The following is a 24,585-nucleotide window of genomic DNA, read 5'->3' as shown; positions in this document are numbered from 1 at the left end:
ACAACCCTTTGCTTTATATCCATATGAATGTAGCTATTGTTATTACCTATGAAATTCCTGAAAAGTATTTTTTTCACAGTGGCTGCAGGTTTGAATTAAACCATGTCGGCTCTTACTGTACAAACTTAATAAAAAATGCATTGCAGAAAATTAACAGGTTGCACATTAGAGGTTGGTGTGGAAAATCTTTTCATCCATTTATTTAGTGTGAATTGACTGACTAAATCCTAAGTCAGTTATTCTTGTGGGTTTCTGTGTTTGAGCTTTCTGTATAAGCTCAAACACAGAAACACACACTGTGGTCCTTTTTGCTTTAATAGGCCAATTTTTTGAACTTTGTATCATTCTTTCTGTTGTTCAAAAAAAGAAAAAAAAACGGGCCACACAGCGTTTGTGCAGAGGGAAGGCAAATAGTGGAGCTGCTTAAAAAGTGAGAAGATGCTGAGCACAGAACTCATCGAATTGAGGACAGCTGCGAGATGCTGAGGGAGGAGCAACTTCTGCAAACTTGCTGTGGGGAAATGAGGTGGAAGAAGAACAGGAGGAAAGGATTATACGGAGCAGAGTAATGCACTTAGAGTAAAGAAAGGACATTTATCTCTCCGTCCTCCTTAGCCGCTGCCTTGTTTTCCCAGTGGAGCAGATAGATAAGAGAGAGCCTGTGCATGATTGGCTTAACTCTTGGCTCACTGCCACTGCTTGCTGTATCGCTGTGGAATACCGACAGGTGCTGAGGGATTCTGTCAGATACGATGGTATTTAGACAAGATTGAATAGTTTTGTACATGAAGTCGGCTGCATGAATTTAAATTGGTATATTTGAATTCCGTGTGTGAGCTAAAACGAGGACTGGCCAAAAATCACAGCTGCAAACCTACTATCAGTCTCCTATGCCCCTCACATAATTTCCCCAGATTGTATTAGTTATGGTTTGAGTCCTGCTCTAACTGTGAAGCATTAAATATATGATATTACAGAATTAACTTTCGCCAAGATAAAGAAGTGCTTTTTCTGTTTCTGTTTGTTTTTCCTTTTTAGAAGCTTTCCTAGGCGCATGAAGGCAAATTTATTAATGCAGTTACTTTCCGTTTGTTTTTTGTTATACCTGGTAAGCCTAAAAAGTGAGAAGTGAAAGGTCTATATGTTGGGCTTTACAGCAGAGCAGAAAAGGTGCATATTTGTTATGTGGATGGAAAAAGTTATAAATGTGGCAGGCATTTGTACTGAAGGCATCTGTGTGAGAAAGTGAGTGAGGCATTGTGTCGACTCACCATTTGCTGCAATTGCAGCCTTTTTCGTCTTTTGTCAGATGCTTTGACCAGCTTTGCACATCTATGCACTGACATTTTTTGCCCAGTTTAGTTTGCAAAAGTTGAATGTGGCACTTCTGTGGCACATCAGTTTTCAAGCACAGCATGATCTCAATTGCTTTTAACCCTGGATTTTAATCAGGCTTTGCTATCACATAAATTTTCTTTGATCTTAGGTTCGACTTTGACCTCTGTGGTCAAGGTCATTGTCCTGCTTGCATGTGAACCTCTACCCCACTCTGAAGTGTGTTGCAGCGTCTAACGAGTTTTCTTTCAGCATTGCCCTGTATTTAGGCCCATCCATTTTGTCATAAACTCTGACCAGCTTTTCTATCCTTGTTGAAGATCTCCATAGCATGATGCTGCCACCACCATGTTTCACTGTGGGATTGGTATTACCCAGGTTTTAGGCCAACATCAATGAAGTCCAGATACATTTTCAAATTATTATTTTTTTTGTCCCAAAAATGTCTTGTTGGAACTGATTAATTCATATAAACTATCTCACTTTCTTAAGCCAGCTAACCAGAGACTAAGTCGTTCCAAAGGCTTGAACAAAACTCTAAGTGAACGAGCGATTTAAGTTGCTGCCCTGAGGGATGATTTACATACATGCAAACATACGTCCCTTTCTAAACTCGCCTAAACACACTTTTATTCCCTGTCCTTCAATCCTGACTGTGGTTTTATTTGCTTTATTCATTAGATTTCCTTTTTCTTTTCTCATCACTGTTTTTTTCCAAAAGTGTTTCTACTTCTCACATGTAGTCTGTGTTCTTCTGATTCTATTTTCCTGTAAAAATAATTTGGTTAGCATTATATTAAAAGTTATTTATGAGTAAAGACGCCCAGCATGGTGTGTTTGGAGTGCTATGTAGCGTAGGTATTTCTTGACACACATTGGCAGAAAGTCAGATCCTGCTGCTGTTTTCTAAAGTTTAAATGTGTTGAGTGCAAACCTCAACTCTTTGTTTGGCTTCTGATATTGGGTGGACAGCCATGTCTTGATAGGCTTGCAGGCGTGCCATATGCTATCCACGTTGGAATGATGTGTTGAACAGTGTTCTTTAAAATGGTCAAAAGTTGTGAAATTGTTTTATTACAAAGCACTGATATAAACTTTTTTTTTTTTCCTTTTGATTTGCGATTTTGCCCTATTTTGTGTCAGTCTGTCACATACGATTCCAACAAAACACTAACGTTTGTGGTTGTAATGTTACAAAACATAAAAAATAAAAAAAGTCTAAAGGGTCTGAATACTTTTGCCAGATGTACTGTGCTGATTTGTGCTAGCTTTTCTATCTCTCCTTGCTCTGCAGCTCCCTGCAGATATCACCTTCTGCATCTCTTCCTCGTAAATTATTCAGGATTAGAGGTTTAGCTGTGGTACAAACAACCCAATGAAAACAGGTGGGCTATTAACAGTTTGCAATTTCCACTCTGTAGATGCACATCTCCCTGCAGTGGTGTGGAGGCAACAGCTGTCAGAGGGGAAACTGAAAATGTTCACAGCGAGGTCTTGAAAGACGGACTAAAGAAACAGCTTTAGCTTTGTATTTCACACCAAGAAAAGGTTACAGAAGCATGACTGGCTGTTAGCAGACAGCAGCATCAGACTGGGTTTATCATCATCTCGCTTGTGGCTGAACACACAATGGGTGAAGCCCTCTGTACTGATAAGAAAATCAAGGACACACACTAAGTGACATGCGGTCAAGCGCCGCAGACAAAAAACAAACGGCTGCGGGGATGCAGACCTGTATCTTTGTCAGGCTAAGCTAGTGACATGTTGTCTTATCTGGTATTTATTACACTGACTGCTCCGTTCTGTTATCTCTGAATGTGTTAAATCTACGCTGATCTCAATGCGCTTGGGAGCTGCTGAAAGGCTTACGTAGTTAAGAAATGCAGCTCTGACAGCAAACTGTTTCTAACACGGGCGAGGTGCGTGGCGAGGATGTCAGAATCAAAGCCGTTTTTTTTTTCCTTGTCGGTTCGCTTCCGCGTCCCTTGATTTCATCCGCCACACTTTTTCTGTCACTCTGTGTGAGGCTGACATGTGGGCTCACCTTTTCCCCCTTTGCCCTTGTCACGTTCTGACTCCTTCACTAGTTCAGTAAGTCAGATGTTTGTCTGTTTACTGTGTCAATAATGGGGGATGCACAATTCTTGGCAAACAGCTGAGGCTAACAAGAAAATATGTTTCGAAATGTCTTTAAGACGTAGTATTACGACGCTGAGAACTGCGATCTCAACACGTGTAGGCTGGTATTTTGGCAGGATCAAGGAAAATGAGTAATATGTTGAGGAAGTTTAATAATCTGCTTTGCATCTCTATTACCTTTTTTAGCTTTTTAACATATTTTTGGTGCGTCATTCCAAACATCTAACATTGTACTTTAACTCCTGACCTTAACCACCATAGAATAGTTTATTCTCTAAAGTGGGTATGTGTGCATTACTTAGGAATGAAATAAACTTGCATCTTGTATCTTTTGTATCTTTCTGATGTCATTCCCAGCAACCTGAAGCATTTGACACCAGAAGGATTTTAGACCAAGATGCAAAATTTTCCCAAAGTAGACAAGCTGTACTTTTAAAATGTTATCTATTCAGGTTTTTTTTTTAATCCTTTTTGACAACTAAGAGCCTTCTCTGAATACTTTAAAAGGCCTGACAGTTCACCACTTCCTTTTGGCAGTTCTGCCCTTTATAGAGCACATAAATATAACAGACTGCCATTAGCTGGTTAATTAGACAGGCTATCTGCTTGGTAGTTCTGTAATTCCCAAACAATTACTGTTTTTCCTGACTTACAAATATTAAAACTGCTTACTTTTTTGTGAGTCAGTTGATCAGCAGTTACAGCAATCTCAGATTAAATAATCAGAGAAATGTTTTGGTTAGAAAGTAAACCTAAATACTACTGAGTGAGCGATACTCAAATTTATATTTGCTCTTACATTTTAACCTACAAAGCTGTTTTTTGTTGTTTTGTTTGTATAAATAGAATCTACTGTATCTACTATACAGTGGTTGTTAAAACATTCTATTGCTAGTCATCTTGGTCTAGGAGGTATTTCACCACCAGTTTTAGCTCTATATAATGTGTCCCAAACTGTTTGGCCTCAAAAAAGTCAAGTTTGTTGTTCCGTTTTTACTTTCTCGCTGCTTTTGGTCTGCATTTAGCCTGGTGTAACTGTGAGTCACATTTATTTAGCATTTAAACTGCTTCTGTTACTTTGCTCTCGGTCAGGCCCTGCTGTGAGCAATTCAAACGTTTCATAGAGAAGTTTAGTTGCTGGGAACCTTCTGACTGGCATCTAGCACAGATATGATTCTGAAGTGCTCATTGTTACTTCACACAGCCAAAGAGTAAAATGGTGAGTGCAAATTAAGAAATTATGGCGACTGTCTGTGGAAAATTGAAATGATGATGGAGAACATTAGGCGACATGAAGTGAAAGATGACGGATGAAGGCAGAAGTCTGCTGAATTAGTTTAACGTCATTAAGTCTTTATTTCTTCCATGTTAGGACTATTAAGTCATAGCTTTCTTTCTCGGTTGCATCATCACACAGGAAGCAATGTTGTTACAACTAGCAAGATAAATTAAGTCTACACTTAGCGTAAATATGTTTCCATCGAGAGACAAGTAGAAAATGTGCAATGTTGTTTACTCTTTGTCTTGCAGTTTTTTCCAAAGTAGAACCAACTAGCTTCGACATATTCATCATACCTTTAGGTTGTGATAAAGTTTTAAATGTAACATTACACACATAAAAACAGGATATAAATGCATGCATGATAACATATAGCTGTCATGTTTGTCTGTCATTGGGTGCTTTGAAAAAAAGTGTTTTGTACCACTTGAACTTTTGTACATTCTGTTACAAAGACTTTGAAGTACGTTATTGGTATTTTTTTGTGAATGATCATTGAATAGTGGTGACATACAGGAAAAAGGATGCATTCTTTTTTTACATTTCATCCAAGTACAAACCTTAAAATTATTTGATTTGATCAAAGTATTTTATTTAACTTCCTTTGAGAAAATACATTGCAGACCTCCTTTTATCAGCAATTACAGCTGGAATTTTTTTCTAAGCTGGATTTTTACATGTAGAGACTGAAATTTTTGCCGATTCTGCTTTACAAAACAGCTGAAACTCCGTCAAATTGAATGGCAAGGATCTGTGAATGGTAATTTTCTTTTCAAGTCTGCACTGACAGAACTGTTCTTTTTTTTAAAGGTCTTTTTTGGCACTGGTGGCCTTTATTCATTAGTAGTCAAGCAGGCATTAGGGCAAAGAGAGATCGGGAAGACATGCAGTAATTGGTCCAGGCATGGAAATCGAACTTAGGACGGCTGCTTCGAGGACTGCAGTTTCAGCCTGGAGTGTCTGCTTCACAGCTGAGCCACATGACCGTTCTAACAAAGAAATATGTCTTGATCCAATCCATGCAGCTGTCATTCTGGCTGTACGTTCAGGGTTGTTTTCAGAGTGGAAGGAAAAATTAACTTCTATACATTTGAAAATCTAATTAGAAATAATAAAAATAAAGAAATAAATAATGTGAAATTTCTATTCTAAATTTCACTTTACCTCTCTGTCAGAATGTTGCTACACAAATCTGATTAAATGTGAGGGCTAAACGTGCCCTTGTTACCCAACCAAAGCGCTTGTCACATGGACGATTAAGTTGTCCCAATAAGCCAAGACAATGAGCCAGCATGCACCGGTCAGTGGAATGAGGTCACCGACAGTTGTGATGTAATTAAATGTACTTGTTTTTCATTTGCTGTGAAATGTCAACAAGTCCAGAGTGAGAAAGATATAACAGACATAAGGACTACTTATCACTGCATGTCACTTTTCTCTAATGGCAGACGTTCATGCCTGCCCTTAAACAGAGCCCTTGAATGCATTTAAAAGCACTTTTACATTTTGAGGACGCGTAAAAAAGCGTTTTGCAACTCAGTATGACAGGTTTTAGAGCATACTTTTTTCTAAATGCAAGTCCAAAAAGGTATAATTTTGTTTACGCACTCAAAAAGAAAGGGGCAGATTAAAGTCCCCCTTTCTCTGCTTCTCTTTGTTGTACAACTCCAAACTCATGTACAGCACTGTTGTTTATTCATTTTCCCAATCATTTCTATTTCATGGCTTGCATAATTCCTGAAGCAACAAAATCACTTGACATTTGAATAGAAATACAACTGTCATTTCACTATCTGGACTCTTTTTCCTCTCCACACTAATTGCTCCTGTCATTTCTGCTCAGTCTCTTTGTCACTTGGTTTGTTCTGTTATTAGCAGCTGAAAGCTGCTGATTTCCAAAGTACTCAAATAGATTTTTGTTTCTCACAATTTCACGGGAGGCTTTGAATTTTCTCCTTCTTTTGTTTCTTCAAAAGCTTCGGTTTTTCCCTCTCTTCTCTGTTCTTAGTACTTTTCCTTAACACTTTTCTTTTTCGCCCTCCAACACTTTTCGTCTTTCTAATTTCTTGATTTTGTGTTCAATATCCTGACAGAAAATTGGACAGGAAATAAATGAGAGAAAACCATTTGGGGAGCCTATTGGAAAGAGAAAACGATGTGAAAGATGGCACAATATTTTGATCAACAGACTGTCCAGTGAAGATTTTCCCTCTCATTAACTTGAAAAAAAAAAAAAATAACAGATTGAAGAGGAAGCACATTTTACGATGTTGGCTTTGAGCCACATTTTGGGTTTCTGGACATGTTCGGTGGAGAGAAGGGGGGGAAATGATGAATGAAGGGGGTTTTAAAAATAGAGCCATTGGGAGAAGAGTGGGGAAGTAAGCAGAAAGAAAATTATTTGTTAGATTCTGTTTAACGAGGCTTGCTGACTTGTTGTCATTGATTTGCCAGATCCTTACATAACTTACAGAACAAATAACAGTATTAACAGACTCCCCTTCCTGATTTTTTTTTTCTTTTTTTGAGAGTCCTTAGTCATTCTATATGTTACATCATTTTCATCTGTGAAATATAAAATATGAAGAAGTAGAAAATAAATTACAAATGGATCGACTTTTTGCCTGTAACTTCTTCTGTGTAGACATAAATAAAATGTAAAATACCTTTGCCTCAAAATATAGACAACTGTGTTCAGTAAAATGCATAGCTAGAGATTAAGCATAAAAAGATGGTGTTCTAAAGTGTATATTTTTAAATCGTTTGTTTTCACTTTTAAATCATTCAATTACTGTCAGTATAATGTGAAACTGGAACGCTTTGGTTTGAATTCCTCATCATTGCCCGTCTCTTGTCCCTGTCATGAGGTCCATCTCGGAGCAACTCGTTTTGGTGTTCTGTAAACGAGACTCTTCACACCTTCAGGTCGCAGAGCGTTTCACTCCGCTTCATTTATAACAGGAACATAAAATCTGCTCCGTCTGACTATCCGTACTTATTTTCTAGATATCTAAAAACGACTAGACTAGACCCGACTACATTTTGACTCTCCGGAATGGTAATTTGAGATATCTGAGCTTTACATTCTTTAGTAAGAATAATAATTCAAGATATCTTCAATTGTATTTTTGATGAGTCAAAATTCCTTTCCGGATATCTCAAATGATGTCACCGGATTTGTCGTTTGACGGGTTACATACAAGTAATTACAATTTAAGATATCTCGACATGTCTCGAATTACATTTTTAGATATCTTAAGAATTATGTGTAAGCCACTTGTGCTGCCACTGAGCTGTCCAAACAATTACACAATGAAACCAACAGGAGGGAGTTTAAACCTCCAAACCAAACGTCGATATCAAAGCCAAACCATGACTTGGAAATGGGTGAGGCAAGCCTTCACACATTTCTGTTTAGCATGCTTCAGTTCTTCTGATGCCTAACATTACAGTAATCTGATGCAGTGTATTTCTGGAAGCCACTCTCTCCTCCGCTGTATGTCCCGCTCACAAAGCTCATATATCAGCTTCAGCAGCTGCTGATCAGATCAGACGATGTAGCCTAAGGAGAGGCATAAAGATTGTTCGAGAGGAGAGAAAGGGAAGACATAGATGGAGAGGGGTAGTTTAAGAGACTATGGGGGGGAGATAAGGAAGGAAAGGAACTCGGCGATCTTCCAGAGTCATGAATAAAATGTGTAAAGTACACAGTAAAATTTTAATGCTGTTTAGTTTCCTCAGAGAGGCCAGATTTGCATCTTCATCCCCTTATTATGACATCTACGGTCAGCACTGCAGGCTTGGATATGCCTTTTGTAATGTTAATGTCAGTATTTGCACAAGCTCACAATTACCCACTTGTGAGCACACACACACACACGCACACGCACACACACGCACACACACACACACACACACACGCACACACCCCCACACACACACGCACCCACACATCCAATGAATGCTATTTTTTGCTGAGAGAAGCTGTTTGGATTGAAGCCAGTTCCGCTTTAGTTCCCCTATGGATCGATGTTCCTTCACTCCATTTTTCTGTCACAAACTTCCTTAAGGGTCTTTTATCATAGTAGATTTTATAACTATCAAATTAAAACAGAGGAAAAAAGGTCTGACCCAGCATGCTTGGTGACCACATGCACACGGTTTTTATAGAAATGAAATATGTTTCACTCGGCACTATGTTTTGAAAAGCAAAACATAGTGCAGCTTTAACAATCAGTTTACACTGACCACCCTCCTTTTCCGCAGTTACATCCTTTAACATCTGTAAACATCAAAGTTTGTAATGCAGTGACCAGAAGTCATGACATCATTTCATAGTAAAACCAGAGGGCATTGTAGCAGATGATTTGTTGTAAATGAAATCAAAGAGTGCAACAATATTGGCAAAGAAAGATCAGTGTAATAGAGATTAGAGCGGAGATAACAAACAGTTATTACTTTATGATGTGTTAATGATTCCCGTGCACAAAACGCACATATAAATTTCGAGGGAAAATTAATAGGTTTACATAATTCAGATCCTATTCAATATTCTGTTCCCTGTTTACACACTTCTATTTAATATGTACCACTTACCACTGACAAGCTCCACAGAAATATGCATGCCTGATTTAATCAAGTCTGGTATGCTATTAATGTAGTGCAATAAATAGTTTGAGCCAGAAGTAATGAATTAGATTATGAATGCTCTTCTGATGTGGACTCACTTCCTTACTGATGCGTTCCTATTCTTATTGTTGTTATTCTTACCGTGGCTTTCGGCTCCTTGGACCGAGTTTCACTTATTTGAGAAATTGGCTCTTCTTTGCTTTTTTATTACTTTATCTGAACACAATAGGGCTGATATGAGAGGCTCATATCTTCTTCCAGATGATGTTTAATGAATGAGCGAGCATGACAACGGCCACATCTCAGAACATGAACTGAATTATATCATCCTCAGTTTGCAGTTAAGTCCTCCAGAATCCTGATAGTCAGTTTATTATTTGACTCAAGCGATGAAGCAGAGACACACCTGAAGGTTGCAGGACACCTGCCTCCGAGGCCTGGGTTTGAAGACCCCCGTCATAGAACATCGCCAGGAGTTTAGTGAAATCCATTCCTTAGCTGGAAATGTATACATTTATATATACCGTAAACATAGAAGTGAACCAAAACCTCCATGGTTTCTTGGATTCAAACTGTTGCTTTAGAGTTTCTTGTTCACAACCACAACACAGAAAAATCAGTTAATATCGCAAACTATACAAAAAAAAAAAAAGTCACAATATAGTAAAGCTTTAACAGCAAGCTTAACACTAGGAATGGGGTTTATCATGAGTACTTCCATTTCCTTATTATATGCTTTTTCCTTCTTTTCCTTTCATTTATTGGACATTGCAACCTAGTTTAATCTAAATCCTCTAGTTGCTAAAAAGCAAAACCACCTGATTAAAAATGCTTCCTTGCCATACCAGAACTGTGGAAAAGCATACTTGCATTGAACACCAATTAAAACGAGGCACAGTGGAATCAACTTGTGTGCAGTTTTACAAATAAGGAATCCCATTTACACTGACAGATTCAATCTATTTTAAATGATTTTTAATTAAATGCTTAAAAATAATCTGTCGAGTCATTCACGTATTTTGCTCCAGCGGAGCATTCCTAGCTTTGAACCAATGCGCTTTGATCAGTTTGACACTTGCTGCTGAACGTAGCAGCTCCACCTCTATCAAAGATTATATAATAATAAAGGCACAGTTTTATCTCCTCGTAATCTCTTTTAAAGGTTTGAATGACATTGGGACAGTGTTGCTGTGAGCTAAGCAGGGTGTTAATGCTTCAGAGATGTGCACATTCAAATATTAATGGGAGACTTTTGTGAGGAAAGGTCATTCCTGTTACTTCAGCTGAATAATAATTGGGTCACCAGCAACTCTGTGATCCCCAAGTAACAGTAGCTTGTGTACAGTACAAGGTCTTTGGTTAGACACTGCAGGTGAATGCGACACCGTAATGCCTCCAGGTCAGAGTTAACATAGCAACTGGTGCCGCAAATTACAGACTGCAGATGGTTGATGAATGAACAAGACACCGTAAGTGTTTATTCTATTGAATGTGAGTTAGATATGTCATTGAGGCAGAGTTTTCTACCTGTGTTCTGAAAATCCTGCGAATCACCAGGCTGTGAATAAGAAAAAAAGTATAGATTAGCAAAAACAAAGACAATTTTAGTAGGAAAGGAAATATGTACATTTATATTAGTTTCTAGCTTACTCTATTAGATTTTATTTGCATGGAAATTACCCTGAGCATAAGTAGCAGTATGTACAACACTGTTGTACAGTTAACAGAATAGAAACTGAGGTAAATAGACAGTTAAACTTTTCCCTTAGTCCACAAGACCCAGAGGAATTTGAAGTATTGCACACTGGCCTTAGGGGCCCTTCAGGGAAACATGCTTTTACCAAACAAACCCACTCTTTCACACATTTGTCCTTTTACACAACATTTTTTAAGAGCACAGATCCTGGTTTTTGTAGACCAGAGTTGGACAATTTTGTTTTAAGTTCATTTATATTAGTCAAATATAAAAACAATCTAGTAATCAATAATTTTTTACAATATTTTAAATATATTTTTACAAAAACAACTGCAACCGTATGAAGGACAAATTATTCAGAATACACGAATCTTAACCTATTTCTTATAGCCAGCAATCAAAACCACATATGACATAATTTCAAGTCTATCAATCCAATCAAATGTGGAAACCAGAGGGAAGATCATGCTCCTAACAAGTCAAGAAACCAATAACTGGACGGTCAAATATGTTTATGCATATGGAAGTTCTTATTTTTACTAACAAATGTCAAAGCTAAAGAAAAAAAAATTGTAAATCTTTCACAATAACACAATAAGGAAAAAAGGTGTGTTTTCTTGCATACTGGTATGGTTTTAGGAGGTTATGGGGTTTTGTGAAACATATGCTTTAAACTCTTCTTTTCCCTGACTACATTTTCTTCACTTTCAGTTCAGTGCCATTTTAAATGGCAAGCTGAGCCACTCCATTTCCTGACTGGATGTCTACACTTTGGTTTGCTATTCCACAGCCAGGCCAACTCAAATATACCCTTGACACACTGTTAAGCACATCATTAATGTATGAGGAACCATATGTAACCTTTACAGCTCCATGCTAGCACACAGAAATTTGACATCACCATGTTGGGCAAACGCAGCACCATATGGATGCTGGTAGTTCTTATGGGCAAAAATTTAAGCATTCAAGGCTTCTTGCTGGTCAGATGTAGGTTTTATATGGCAAGCTACATGACAACATTCATCTACAGTGAGATTTAAGGACTGTGCATCAAAAGAACAACAAACACACTTGCTCACAAGACAATAATCTAGTCTAAATCAGGTTATTTCCACTTATTATTTCCACTTATTCATTTGGTCTGACCATCATGTCTGAATATTTCAGTGTGGAGTTGGGAAATCGGGGGGCAGTTATTTATTTTTTGATTAATTTACAGTTAGATGCTGCATAAAATGTGACCTCAGACCAGACACAAGCAGCAGTCATGGTCAAACTAGCAAGTCTACATTAAAACTAAAGACTGTATAGATTTAGGTGAAATGATAAATTACATAACAGTAATTATATTTAAAAAAAAAACATTTGAAACGCCTTTATTTAACAGATAGTTTTCTAACAATGAAAACATGACATTTAAGATTATCATATTACATGAGACTACTAAAAAGAAAAGAAAATTATGCAAGGTTGTGGATTTTAATGGAAAGCATGTTTAATATTTAAGTGTGAAAGATATTTTTAATCTGACAAACCAGCATCAACGGAACAATTTACTGAGATGTACTTGAATTCCTCATTGCCTTGGGCCAGCTCTGGTGCAGGGCATAAAATCAAAGTTTAATGTCAGACACACCTGACTTTTGAAGACGGGTAAGATATGTTGAGCTGTATCTGGAATTTAAACCTTATACCTGTGTGCTCACGGTAGCGTAACACTACTGTCAACAGTCATGTCTGACCTCATCGGATCAGTGCATTATGACATTATTCAGAAGTTTTCCCTGATGCAACAGCATAGTTTAAGCTCTTCCAGAGTGTTTTGCTTTCCCAGCTGTGAAAAAAAAATTGCACATGTCTAGATGCTGACATTCAGTCCAATTCAGACAAAGTGCACGTGTATTATATATATCAGCATGCAGCTCAGTCCCATTGCTAGAAGATACTAAAGGCATTAAGTTGTGACTTTGGTAGTGCAAGATTTTTTTTTGTTATGTTCCCTTATTTTGCTATCACTTAAGCAAAAGAAATGTATATATTTCTACGTACATTTATGTGGGATGGATAGTTGCATGCGTAGATATGAAGATGAGTAGATGTTTGTCTTTTTATCTTGCATCAAAAAGACAACACAATTACATATCATTTAAACTCCTGCCTTAATTCTCAAACCAGTCTGATTCGTCTCCTTCCTCTTTTTCCTCCTTTTTCATGTTTTATGCTGCACCGCTGCTCGACCCGCACAATTTGCCCCGATTGTGTCTTAAATTACATGCCACATCAAATAAGGCCGCCTCATAAGGCTGGCAGTGTAAGAGGGTGAATGTGTGAGTCCTCTGGTATTTTACCACCTTCTGAATCAAACTCGCATTAAATGGATCTTTGGGGTTAAGCTCGGCATTCAGAATGAGTAACACAGGCTTGTAATAGATCTGATGCATACCATACTGAATCATAATTACTAACCTTTCTTTCTTTTCTCTTCTCCTTCTATTCTTCTCTGCCTTCTTCAATTATTTAAAGGAAGCAGAGGTGAGTATTGTCTTTGTTTAATTGAATGCTGTTTTTGTTTTACTTAGTAATTTCAGACATTGCAGGGTTTGTCTGACACTTGCCTAAAGTCAAAGAGCTGGAGAAAAGTTACTGATTAAAATACAAGACAGAGTTGATATCTTGAAATCAAATTTAATGCCTGATATGAAGTAGCTTGGCACTGCTAAGCATATTAAACTCTTGCTTCACTGGTTTTATGGATTTAATTCTTTCTACAGTTTAAAGTATTAGGCAGTTTTTCAACTCAACATTTTGTTTTGAGATTTAATGTGATGAGGAGCAAAAAGTTACACAAAATCAAAATAAAAGAGAAAGGTACTTGTTTTCTTTTCTTTTTTTTCCCCCAATTAAAAATCAGAAAATTTGATATGCATTTACATTCAGACCTCCTAATGAAATCCAATCCAGCAGAATTACCAGCAGAATTAACCCAGTTAGATAGTTCACATATTTCCAAAGTTATTCTGAGTTTAAGTGTTTAAGACTCTTTTGTGCTTTCCCAAGAAGTTTGGTAGAGAACACCAGGGAACAGACAGCATAATGAAGCCTGAGGACACAGTTTTAAGTTTTTGGAAGGGAAATCGTTGAACATTTTGCAGAGAATACAGAACGAAAAGGGTTTGTCAGAACTCCAAACCTATCAAGACATGACTGATAACCGGACCAGGAGACTGTTCATCAGAGAATCAGCAAAAAGGTCGAAAGCAGCTCATGTAGAAAAATCTGCGAACAGAAAAACTATTAGTTGTTCCCTCCACAAATATGGCCTTAAGGAAGAATGTCAAGAAGAAAGTCTTTGTTCAAAGACAACCTTGAGAAGTCAATTATAAAATATAGTAGCTGACAAACCATGTAGGAAACACAGCAGACATGTGTTGGAATCTTCTTTTGATAGGATGACATGCAAAGTGAACTGTAGAAACGCATCCAATAAATACTTGCAGATCTAAATGCACCAAAAAGTGATAGGATTCACTCAGATGGGCTCAGTTCACTGCGCATAAAGTCCCACCAACACAGAGTTTTTAAGTTGTAAGATGGCAACGTGACATAGTTCAAAGCCTTGGAAAACGTTCACAAGGCTACTTCACTTACAGCCCACTGCAGGTGGTAAAGGGCAACTGAAGTTCAGCCAAACTGTTTAGTCTGTCGGGAATTAGCTGAGGAGTTTAGCAAATTTGGCTAATCCTCTTAGCGTGCATGCCATAGCTGACCCAGGCTGTGTAGCCATAATATCCTAGGTGAGCTCTTCCTTTTCGATGATTATGTAGAAGCAGTTTTTTAAATGTTGGTTGCATTTAAAATATTTTGCATTAAGACATTACATATAGAAGCATCTAAATATTCTCACAGGGATCTTGACTTATTCTGCATACTTTTACAGCAAGAAATATTGGTTAAGACCCAGCTATGGAGCTCATTGCATTTTACATTTTCTGTCTGAAACCTTTTGTTGAGTGTTTAGAGTTGTCATTTATAAAGTAATAAAGTAAGCATTTGCTCTATTTCAGCTTTTACCAGGATTTTTTTTATTTATTTCAGTCTTTCAGGCTTTTGGATTCAGTCATCCATCTCATCACACCAACCCCCTACTCACCCTCCACCACCATCTCTCTTATTCAATAATGAAGGAGATAGAGATCCCACTTTGAGACCCAGCAGGTTCCTCTGCCTCCATCACATCGTGTCACTGACACTGGCTGACTTCCCGCTGATAAACATATGGTTCGCTCTGGGAAATACTTGAACTTCAGACACCACTTCAAGTCTAGGAGTGTGTCTGTGCACTCACCCCCCTTTAAAAATAAAAAAAAGAAAAAAAAGAACACTTTGTGAACTTTTTTATCAGAAAGATTGACCTTATTAACCCTAGGTCACTGGAGACCATGAAAAAAAGAGGCTTTTAAAGCCAAGTCTAAAAACATTACACTTAAAAAAGGGTACTTTTTAATAACATTTCAAAGCTATTTAAAAAGCTTTGTAATCTGTTTGGACTGCAAGATATTAAAGTGTACACCTGTTTCACCAGCAGGTTGTCTACTTAAACTAATTCCTCAAACAGTATCACATATGGCACCTAAAATCTGTTTTCACTTGCACTTAATAAAAATGTAAAAAAAAAGCTAGTTACTGATTCTTTTTCACTTTGTAGGTTTGATTCGGCATCTTTACATGTGCACTAATGCAATAATGATATAAATGAAACTGAAGTTATCTCTGTTCTCAAAGAACAACTAAATCACTTATGTATTATGCTTGTTTCTATTGGGTTTTGTGCAGTGACATTCTTTATTCTTGGAGATATTTTTATAGCCTAGTTTCTTGTGTTTTCATTTAGGATGATTACTTCAAAAGCTGGGCTCCGGCCAAGTCTCTGGACCAAGGTAAGTTCATCTTTATGTGCAATTTACTCTGCCTGCTAAAAGTGTGTAACAAATAAAAACAAGAAATAAATCAGACCATGATTACAATTAAAACACTTAAAGTAATACAGTAAATCAGAAAGTGATACTACATTATCACTGTTTCCTCCAGTAAGAACATCTTGGGTTCAAGACCAGTCTGGGTTGGTCCAGGCTAACCTGTCACTCTGAGATGAAAGTACATTTGTTATATTAAGAAACACCTTTGGATCAACTGAGGCTCCAGCTTGCTTTAACTTTCCACAATTTTTAAATTGGATGGACAAATCCTTGTCCACAATGAAATTGGACAAGAAAAAAAGTAAAAAAATAAAAAATAAAAAAATTACAAAATTTTCATCTTTAGGCTTGACTGAAATTTGCAGATACCCACATGAACAAGTATCCACTGGATATTACAGTCAGAACAAATATTGACCCATTTGTCCTCAGTGGCAAGAAGTATATATGGAGGAGACCAAGTAAGGCTTTAAAACCTAAGAACACATATTTAGTCATTCACCCATTTATTCACACATTCATATGCTGATGGTGGTAAGCTACTGGATAGTAGACACAGCTGCCCTGGCAGTCTGACCGAAGCTCTGACCACCACCAGCAGGCAAAGCGGGTGAAGTGTCTTGCCCAAGGACACGGTGACAGACAGGTGGAGCAGGGATCAAATCGGCAATGGGGTGAACTCCTACCACCATTCTAGTACAAATAATCAATTAAAAGCCTTGAATTACTGACATATACGCTCAAGATGACTTCGAGTAAACACATTTTAACAGTTTATATAGATAAGAAATATTGGTTGACTATTAACCCTTGTGCGTGCGAGGACTGAGGCAAACGATACAAGTTTTACGAGTGTGGGGTCGGTTGGACCCCATTTGTAAACACGAGGGCTAAGAATTAGCCGATTCTTGGTTGATAGAAGCGCAACGTTTTGTGTGTGTGTTGTGCTTATCGTGTTGGACTATAGAATAAATACCGAGCTCTCAAGTGTGTACTCTTCTTGGAATCCACAGTAACTCTCAACTAAACTCAGTGATTACAAAAATCAACTCCCTCACACCCCAACTCTCAATCTCATCTTCACACTCGCAGTTTGGTGGTTTGTGGAGGCTTTAATTGAACTGCAGCTCTCTGAACAGCATTCCAGACTTTAAAACCTCCCACCACTGAGCTCATTCTGTTCTTTGCTGGCTTGCTTTTGCATATCTAGCACACTAACTGCAACTCTTCAGGGAAAGACTTGCTGAGCAGGTTTATCTGGGCCAGCTCCTCGTGGATACTGAGACTAATGAGAACAGCCTCGCCTCGGTGCGTCAAAATCCGGTGTTGCTCTTAGAGATGACTGAAAGGAAAAGGTAACGCACACCCTCCTAACTGGGGTCTAAACACACATGAGGAAAAAGAATAAAGCCTTTGTGCCAAAGTCATTGAGGTGTGAAGTCAGATTTAGATGCTAAAAGATTCACTTATTCAGATATTTGTGACTGTGGAAGCAGTGTTTTGCTTTTCATTAAGGCAAAGACAAAACATAGCCTGTTTTATTTAGGTTTTATCTACAGAGACAGAAATCTGGCACAGGTATGACACTAAATTCACTATCTTTGTACTGACATCAGTCTGACAAAAGAATTGAACAGCTTCCAATATGATCACCTTGATTAAAACTGCTACATTCTCATTTAATTCAAACCCCAGTGCCAGCTGACAGGACTGTCCTGTTTTTACACTTGGAAAATGTACAACTTCAATCCAGATCAGTGGCCACAAGAGTAAAAATGCAAATGTGCAAAGTGTCGTGGTTAAAGTTTAGCGGCCCCTTGGTAATATCAAAATACTGAAAAAAAATGTAAACTAAAATAAAAAGCATGGCAGGAGAGGACTGATGGTAAATATGTGCAGGGAAATGTGAATAAAGTTTATTTAATAATGAAGAGAGCAGGTGGAAAATAAGACGTATGAAATGATAACAAAAAGGAGAAATTCCCTCAAGCTCTTGGCTAACAAAAAAAAGACATTTGAATAAAATACCACCAGAAAAATTTAAATATCATATTTTTAAATAAACATGAAAATTGGGAAATTAAGTTTTCCTGCCAACAGCGAGAGCAAATGTGACATTCACTGCTTTGGGTGAAACAAATGACATAAAACCATTTGGATGTGTCTCTAGTTTTGTGTATTTTAGTTTTTTTATATAGAATATGTTACAATAATGAGGTCATGTGCTGTTTTTTTATATGTTTATATGTCTATGTGTTCAGTACATTAATATTGTATAGGCATTGTTCTAGATGTTTATTTACATTTTTCCTACGTTTTGTTTTGGATACGTTTTTTGGCATAATTTCTTTTGTTTTTATTTATTGATTTATTAATGTGTGAAACATTGAACTGCTGTTTCTGTAAAGGGTTTAGGTCATTAACATCTTCACGCCATTTTGTCTCATCACCTTCCTAAGTTATAGTCATAAACAAATGATGCTTCAACTTAAACAGTTCCACATCATTTACTCTTCTCATGTCAAATTGTAGTTAATGATATTACTTATGGAAATAATCAGCCCAAATCTCCTTTTTTTATTTAATTTAATTGTATTATTTTTAGAAATAAGATTTTTGTGTGTAAACATTATTTATTGGAGGCACGTAGGCACTTCTTCCTACAGTATTTAGAAGTAGAAAGTAGAAAATTACTTTGTTGAGTTGTTGGTTGTCAAAGCTGGTAAAACATGTACAAGGTGATGTTTAGCGGTCGGCATGAAATGATGTATGTGTTGGGACGGCTCCGACAAAGTGGGTGCAAAAAATGGGGAAAGGCTAAAGACAGCACCCATCCACAAGGCTGACAATAATTCCATTAAATTATGAGATGTGCTTTGACTACAGGCACTGTTTGAAATTTTCAAAAAATTTCGCATTCAAATAAAATAAACTATTTTAAATATTATTTTACTGCCAATAAAACAAAAGAGCAAAGTCTCTCAGCTGCATAACGCCAAACCATTGACAACCCAAAGTACTGACTATATTTACTTTGCGTCGTGTCAGATTCAAATTTGTTCAAGCAACATTTTTTCTTCTCATGTCCAACTGAGCAGCAAAAACTTCTAATACATTTTAGTGCTTCTACTTTCTGCCCTGCTTCTTAACCTACTGCAGATTAAAAAAAAAAATACTGCAGCACTCTGAGATCCTAATAATTATTTCAGAGAATTCGGTCATATTATATCAGCCAGATCCCAAGACAGTTTTGTTCAACAAAAACCCAATGAGCAATAAACATTAGTCTTCATTTAACAGTTGGGGGAGACTGTAAAGATTTACTTTGAGAAATTTCTTCTTATGTAGTTTAATCTATCATTTTAAATATTCTAATCATTTCCAGAGATTGTTTGAAATTATTTTTGAAAGTTCTGTAACAGACAACTTCTCAGCCCCTAACCAGCCCCAACACATACAATATTTCACATGCACATGAGCGACTGTGACAATTTGTCAGGATGTAGTGAGATGAGACGGAGACATCTGTGCATCCATCTAATGAGTCTGTCCATGCATAACTCTGTGCCAATTATATAGATGATAACATAAGGCCTAAAAATAATCTTATGAGTCTTGCATTTGCTGTGCTGTTTGTGCTGCACTGCTACGACGTGACTGCTGCAGAACTGAAACCACTCTCTGCAGTTGCTGCTTCCCACACAAACGGCACAGCTGGGAGTAATGGATGGCAAAACAATTAGACATTGAAAAAGTTAGACATCAGTCAGACAATCTGTTCCCCCTATGGGAGAATTTTCTGGTATCCTGGCATGCTTTTACAGTAGCTTCCATTATTAGTCAAGTGGTACTGTAGGCGTCACACTCCAGCTCTTTAAAATCTACATGCATCTGGATTTTGGATGTAAAACGATTCGTGATGTAGGTAATGTCAGAATACTTTTAACAAAATTGGCCATCATTTTTTCTTTTTTTTTCTTTTTTTAAGCTGGGTTATTTTAGTCAGAACACAACATTAAAAAGCAATAGTCCAGCTTCCAGGAATGATGGTACTCTTGCTTCACAACTGTTACATTTTAAGGAAGTTTTTTCAATATAATGTACCCTGTTATTCTTTACATTTCTTATAATTTGATGTGTTGAAACTGTATCGATAAGTGTGACATTTTGATTAGAAGTCCGTTCAGGCCCATGGATGCAGGCATTAATCAGCAGTTGCTGATTTCAGTTCGATTAATGAATCCATGGTTGCCCTTGGAGACTAATCAGCAACTGCAGGAAAGTTGATGATGAAACTCCAGTCCACTGGATCAATCACTAAGCAATTAATTTGTTCTCCTTAGTTGCATAAACAGTTTTGATGGCATCACAAACTTCCTGATTTCTAGCAATCAATTCCTGCTCTGATAAATTAGTTATTCAGACGTTTTTTCAGACAGTTATTGGAGTGACAGGTTTATTTGTAAGGCTGTAATAAAATTGAAATGAACCTAATATAATAAAAAAACAAAATGAAACCTTGACTTCCTCTGCTAGTGTAAAAGGAAACATCCGTTATCTGGGATCCAGCTAATGATTATGTTGGTGATTTTGTCAGTTACTCCTCTCATGCATCAACCACAGCTCATTAACATCTTAAGAGGACTGAAACCATCTGTGAAATTGAGCCTTGCAGGCATTGTTTGCTCCTTTTACACAATAGTGCATTTGCTATGTCCATCTTAACCAGTGATTATCCAGTGTCAATTTGAAATAATATTGTTAAAAAGTCATCAAGATCAAGTTATAACGCCAGGCTTTATAAACTGCATGACTAAAAATGCATACTCTGCATTTTTGCATATAATGGTAGATTTATTGACGTATCAAAGCAAGAATTGGCTTATTTTAGTTCTAACTGTGTTTGTGTTTGCCTCATTTTGAGTAATGCTGTAAAGCATTGCTTAATGCAAAGTAAAAAGTAAACATTGAATAATAAACAAAAAGTAAATATTACTGTTTGTAAAGAGCCTTATTGCCCATTTTGAAAAAAGTTTTGGAGTATTTTTTTATAATTTCTCTTTAGGAAGTCGAAGTTAGCATCAACAGGGATGTTAGCAAAATGTGGCTAACTGTTTGTATAGCTGAGATAGAAACATGTAAAAAGTATTTATAAACTAACAAAGTTCAAACCAAATGTGTTTTTTTTGTGTTTTTTTTCTTTTTATTCATTTACAAAGTAAGTAGCTACATGCTGCAGGACATTAGAAAGTAGTTAATGAAAACTATTATGAGGCATTGCTTTAAAAGAATGGCAACAACTGCTTGGACTGTTTGGTCCTGGAGCAACCATGTTGGTAGGATGAGGAACTCTATGAATAGTTGAGCTAATAAGCTTTAATAGAGTGTAAACATATATTCTTTCATAAAACAGGGGTGTCAAATTTGGCCAAAGCACCTTTGAGAAGATTGTCACTGAGAAACTGCAAAGAAAACAAAGGTCTTAAACCTTCACTCTTTTCAGCAGCAGCACCCAGAACAGACACACTAATATGACTTTTGTACCAAGCTTACCCAATAATGGTACTTATGCTCCATTGGTTGGCTTATTAGCTATCAAATTCTCTACATTAAGCTTTCTGCTCGCACAATCGTCTAGGTCTATTCTCATTTGTGACAATGATATTCCCCTCAGCGAGACAAACTCATAAAGATAAGTTGCTCAATAATACATTCTTAATTAACCTGGATAAAAGAGCGGATGTCTCTTAGGATGCCTGTCACAAATCATGTAACAGAATAGGAGAAAATCCAGCGTTTCTGTATGAAATCTAAGAACATGAGGAAATAAACACTGCCCTGTTATAAGTGACTCAAAATGAATGAGACGGGGCCGAAAAAATAATGAACAAACTGAGATCAATTTGACAAAAAGAAATGGCCGTAAAGTTCCAAAAGGAGGAAATTGCAATTGAAAATTAGCCATTGCCTTGAGTACTTAGTAAGAAATAAAGAATGAGCCCCGATCAGAAGACAACTATCATGAAGGATTATCATAATTTATAGATAGATGTGTGGTATAGTTTAGTTAATTTCATATTGGCTCTTAACCATAAAATTAATCTATTTTTACCCATCAATTTTTAAAATAATAAATTACATATTCACAAGCTTAAACAATGGAGGACACAGAGAGATGGGCGTTATTGAGCTGGAAGTACAGGCCCTAGTTTGAGTTCATGTCAGCTGAAGATGGCAGTGTCAAAGTTTGTTGTACCCTCTGTTATGGCGACAAAATGCTATTGTTAGACTCTTGAAAATTGCGGAAACAGAATAATGACAGTAATTTTTGTAGCCTATTTTTCTCATCCAGCAGTTTAAAGGCCTCAACATAATTCAGCCAAAGCCTAACAGTCAATGCGCAGGAACATTGTTGCGGATGGTTCGTATTTGCAAACACTTTTCATACAACGGTGCAGACTACCTGGGGGACACCCGTCCCTCTTCAGTATACATCACGCACTACCCTACCTTCGTCCTCTTTTTGCTTTCAAAGAGATCTGCAGACTGCCTCCTCCGTAAACGACGATATTACAATTTCTGTCCATCAGATAACCATTTACTAGTCTTATTTTTATTGGAGTTATTCAGATAAGAATGGTACATTCTTACATTCTTACATTCTTACATTGCTTCGGATAACTGCTCATCAAAAATATCCATATCTCCTGCCGATACAAAAGCCTGAAAGTGGAAGCGGAATAGTTGAAGAGAAATATCAACATGGCTGTCTGGGTGCATTTCCACAAAAAAGCACAGCAACAAAATTATGACCAATCAGACAACACTTTAAATAGTTCGATCTGGGCGAACAAAATGGCGCAATTTTTGTCACACGTCTACATCAGTCAGAATCGATTTCAGCACTCCGTGTGAAGTCTGTCGGGACTTCACACGACAGACTTCCAATTGATCCCAGGATAGGCTTACTAGCTGATTGTTGATGTACAGAACACAATTTCTTGAGTAAAATGACACAAATGAAAATACATGAAAAAGAATAGTTTCTGAACAAAAATTGTTGAAAAGTTGAGTTCCTTTTTTTTCTCCTCGAATAATGAATAGGTCTTAGAACTCAAAGTTCATCCGTGAATACCTTCCCTCAAACTGTTTGATTCATTAAGATGTAAAGCTTTAAGCAGCGAAGCTAATATTTTCCATGTAAAATTAATCTCAGGCTTGATTGCATGCATGTTTTTTTATAAGCATCCCCCATGAGAGGCTTACATGAGGAAGTGAAGAAGACTTACATAAATGTCTGTAATGGTCAATCATATTTTTCAGTATTGCCAGGATTTGACATTGGGTACTTTAGATGTATTTAAAAACAACTTTTCTTAATTTTTAATGAAAAACTTATGCCTCCTTATTATGCTACAGGCGATTCTTTGCAACACGTAAACAATTTCCTCTCCTCTGTCACTTCTGTTATTCACATTTCAACATCCATCAAGTTAAAACTAAAATCCCTTATGTCCTGCAGGTCAGCTTAGCCTTCTTCCAAAGTCAAACTTTTTATTCAGTACTTATAGTTTAGTTCTGCTCTCTCCTGTCAGTGATGCTTTGAGAGTTGCGCTGAGCAGGGCTTTTGGGCGAGCAAGGCGGAGAGGGGGAAGCAGATAAAAGCTATGCCATCAGCGAGACCAATGACTAAAACTGTATTCAAGCTATTTGGGTCTGGCTTCTTGTAAATGGCCATACCCTGCAGAATTGTGAGCTTGTGATTTCAATGCATTATCGAGAGAGGAAAGTCAAAGTGAGGATTACAAGGACCACATTATCACAGCCAGTCCAGAAGACACAGGAGAGTCTAACTGGCATCAAGAAACGGGCAAAGGGCACAACACCGATGGGCACAATACAGACGGAGACGGGGAGTAAACAAGAACTGAAAAGTTATGTTGACCCCTGTTTTGCCCCAGCGTTTGTCTTAACAGGTCACACAATGAATAAGTGGCTGGTATGGGAACCATTTTGGCAGCAGAAATCAAACTTGGTTGCAACTCGCTCTTGTTTGGCCACACCAGCAGCAAACAAAGCCTTGAAAATCTGTGGCTTCCAAATTGCCAATCAGCCTGATTAGACTCGACATTGTGTTTTCCCAGCAGAGCGTTTGTCGTCTCTCTATGTATGTCGTCAGCTCTTTCTCCAGCTCACTAAGCCCTCCTCTCTCAGTAGATATGCCTTCTGTCTGCTCACATTTCTCATCGGTCCATCTTTAATCTCCCCCGACTTCGTCGCCGCCTCCTTAATACAACCCCATAAAACTATGTTTGATCTCCCCCTTTAGAAGCTGGGAGAATTAGCAAGATAAGAAAAGAGACAGAGAGGACTCCAAAACAAGCGTCGAGCACCTCAGGTCTGCTTGAAATAGTGCGCAAATAAGTATCTCATTTCGGAGTAATGTGGTGAGGGTTCACAACTCTCTATCTCTCTCCAGGCGTTCTTTAAAACATTGTTTGCTGCTCTGATTTTAATGGCTCGTTGGCCGC

The 24,585-nt window shown here is 37.4% G+C and overlaps 1 protein-coding gene across 1 annotated transcript in view; it reads left to right on the top strand.

Annotated features, from left to right (window-relative positions):
• Nucleotides 1-24,585, top strand: part of spock1 (SPARC (osteonectin), cwcv and kazal like domains proteoglycan 1) — a 117,004-nt gene that overhangs the window by 48,027 nt on the left and 44,392 nt on the right. Inside the window, exon 3 of the mRNA XM_081611400.1 lies at nucleotides 15,970-16,015. Coding sequence (XP_081467526.1) covers nucleotides 15,970-16,015 — 46 coding nt within the window. The remainder of the gene's footprint in view (nucleotides 1-15,969; nucleotides 16,016-24,585) is intronic.

Source organism: Poecilia reticulata, chromosome 10 (assembly GCF_904066995.2).
Source record: "Poecilia reticulata chromosome 10, P_reticulata-male-v2, whole genome shotgun sequence".
NCBI lineage: Eukaryota > Metazoa > Chordata > Actinopteri > Cyprinodontiformes > Poeciliidae > Poecilia > Poecilia reticulata.
Note: the sequence above shows the minus strand (reverse complement) of the source record. Positions and strands in the feature narration are given on the sequence as shown.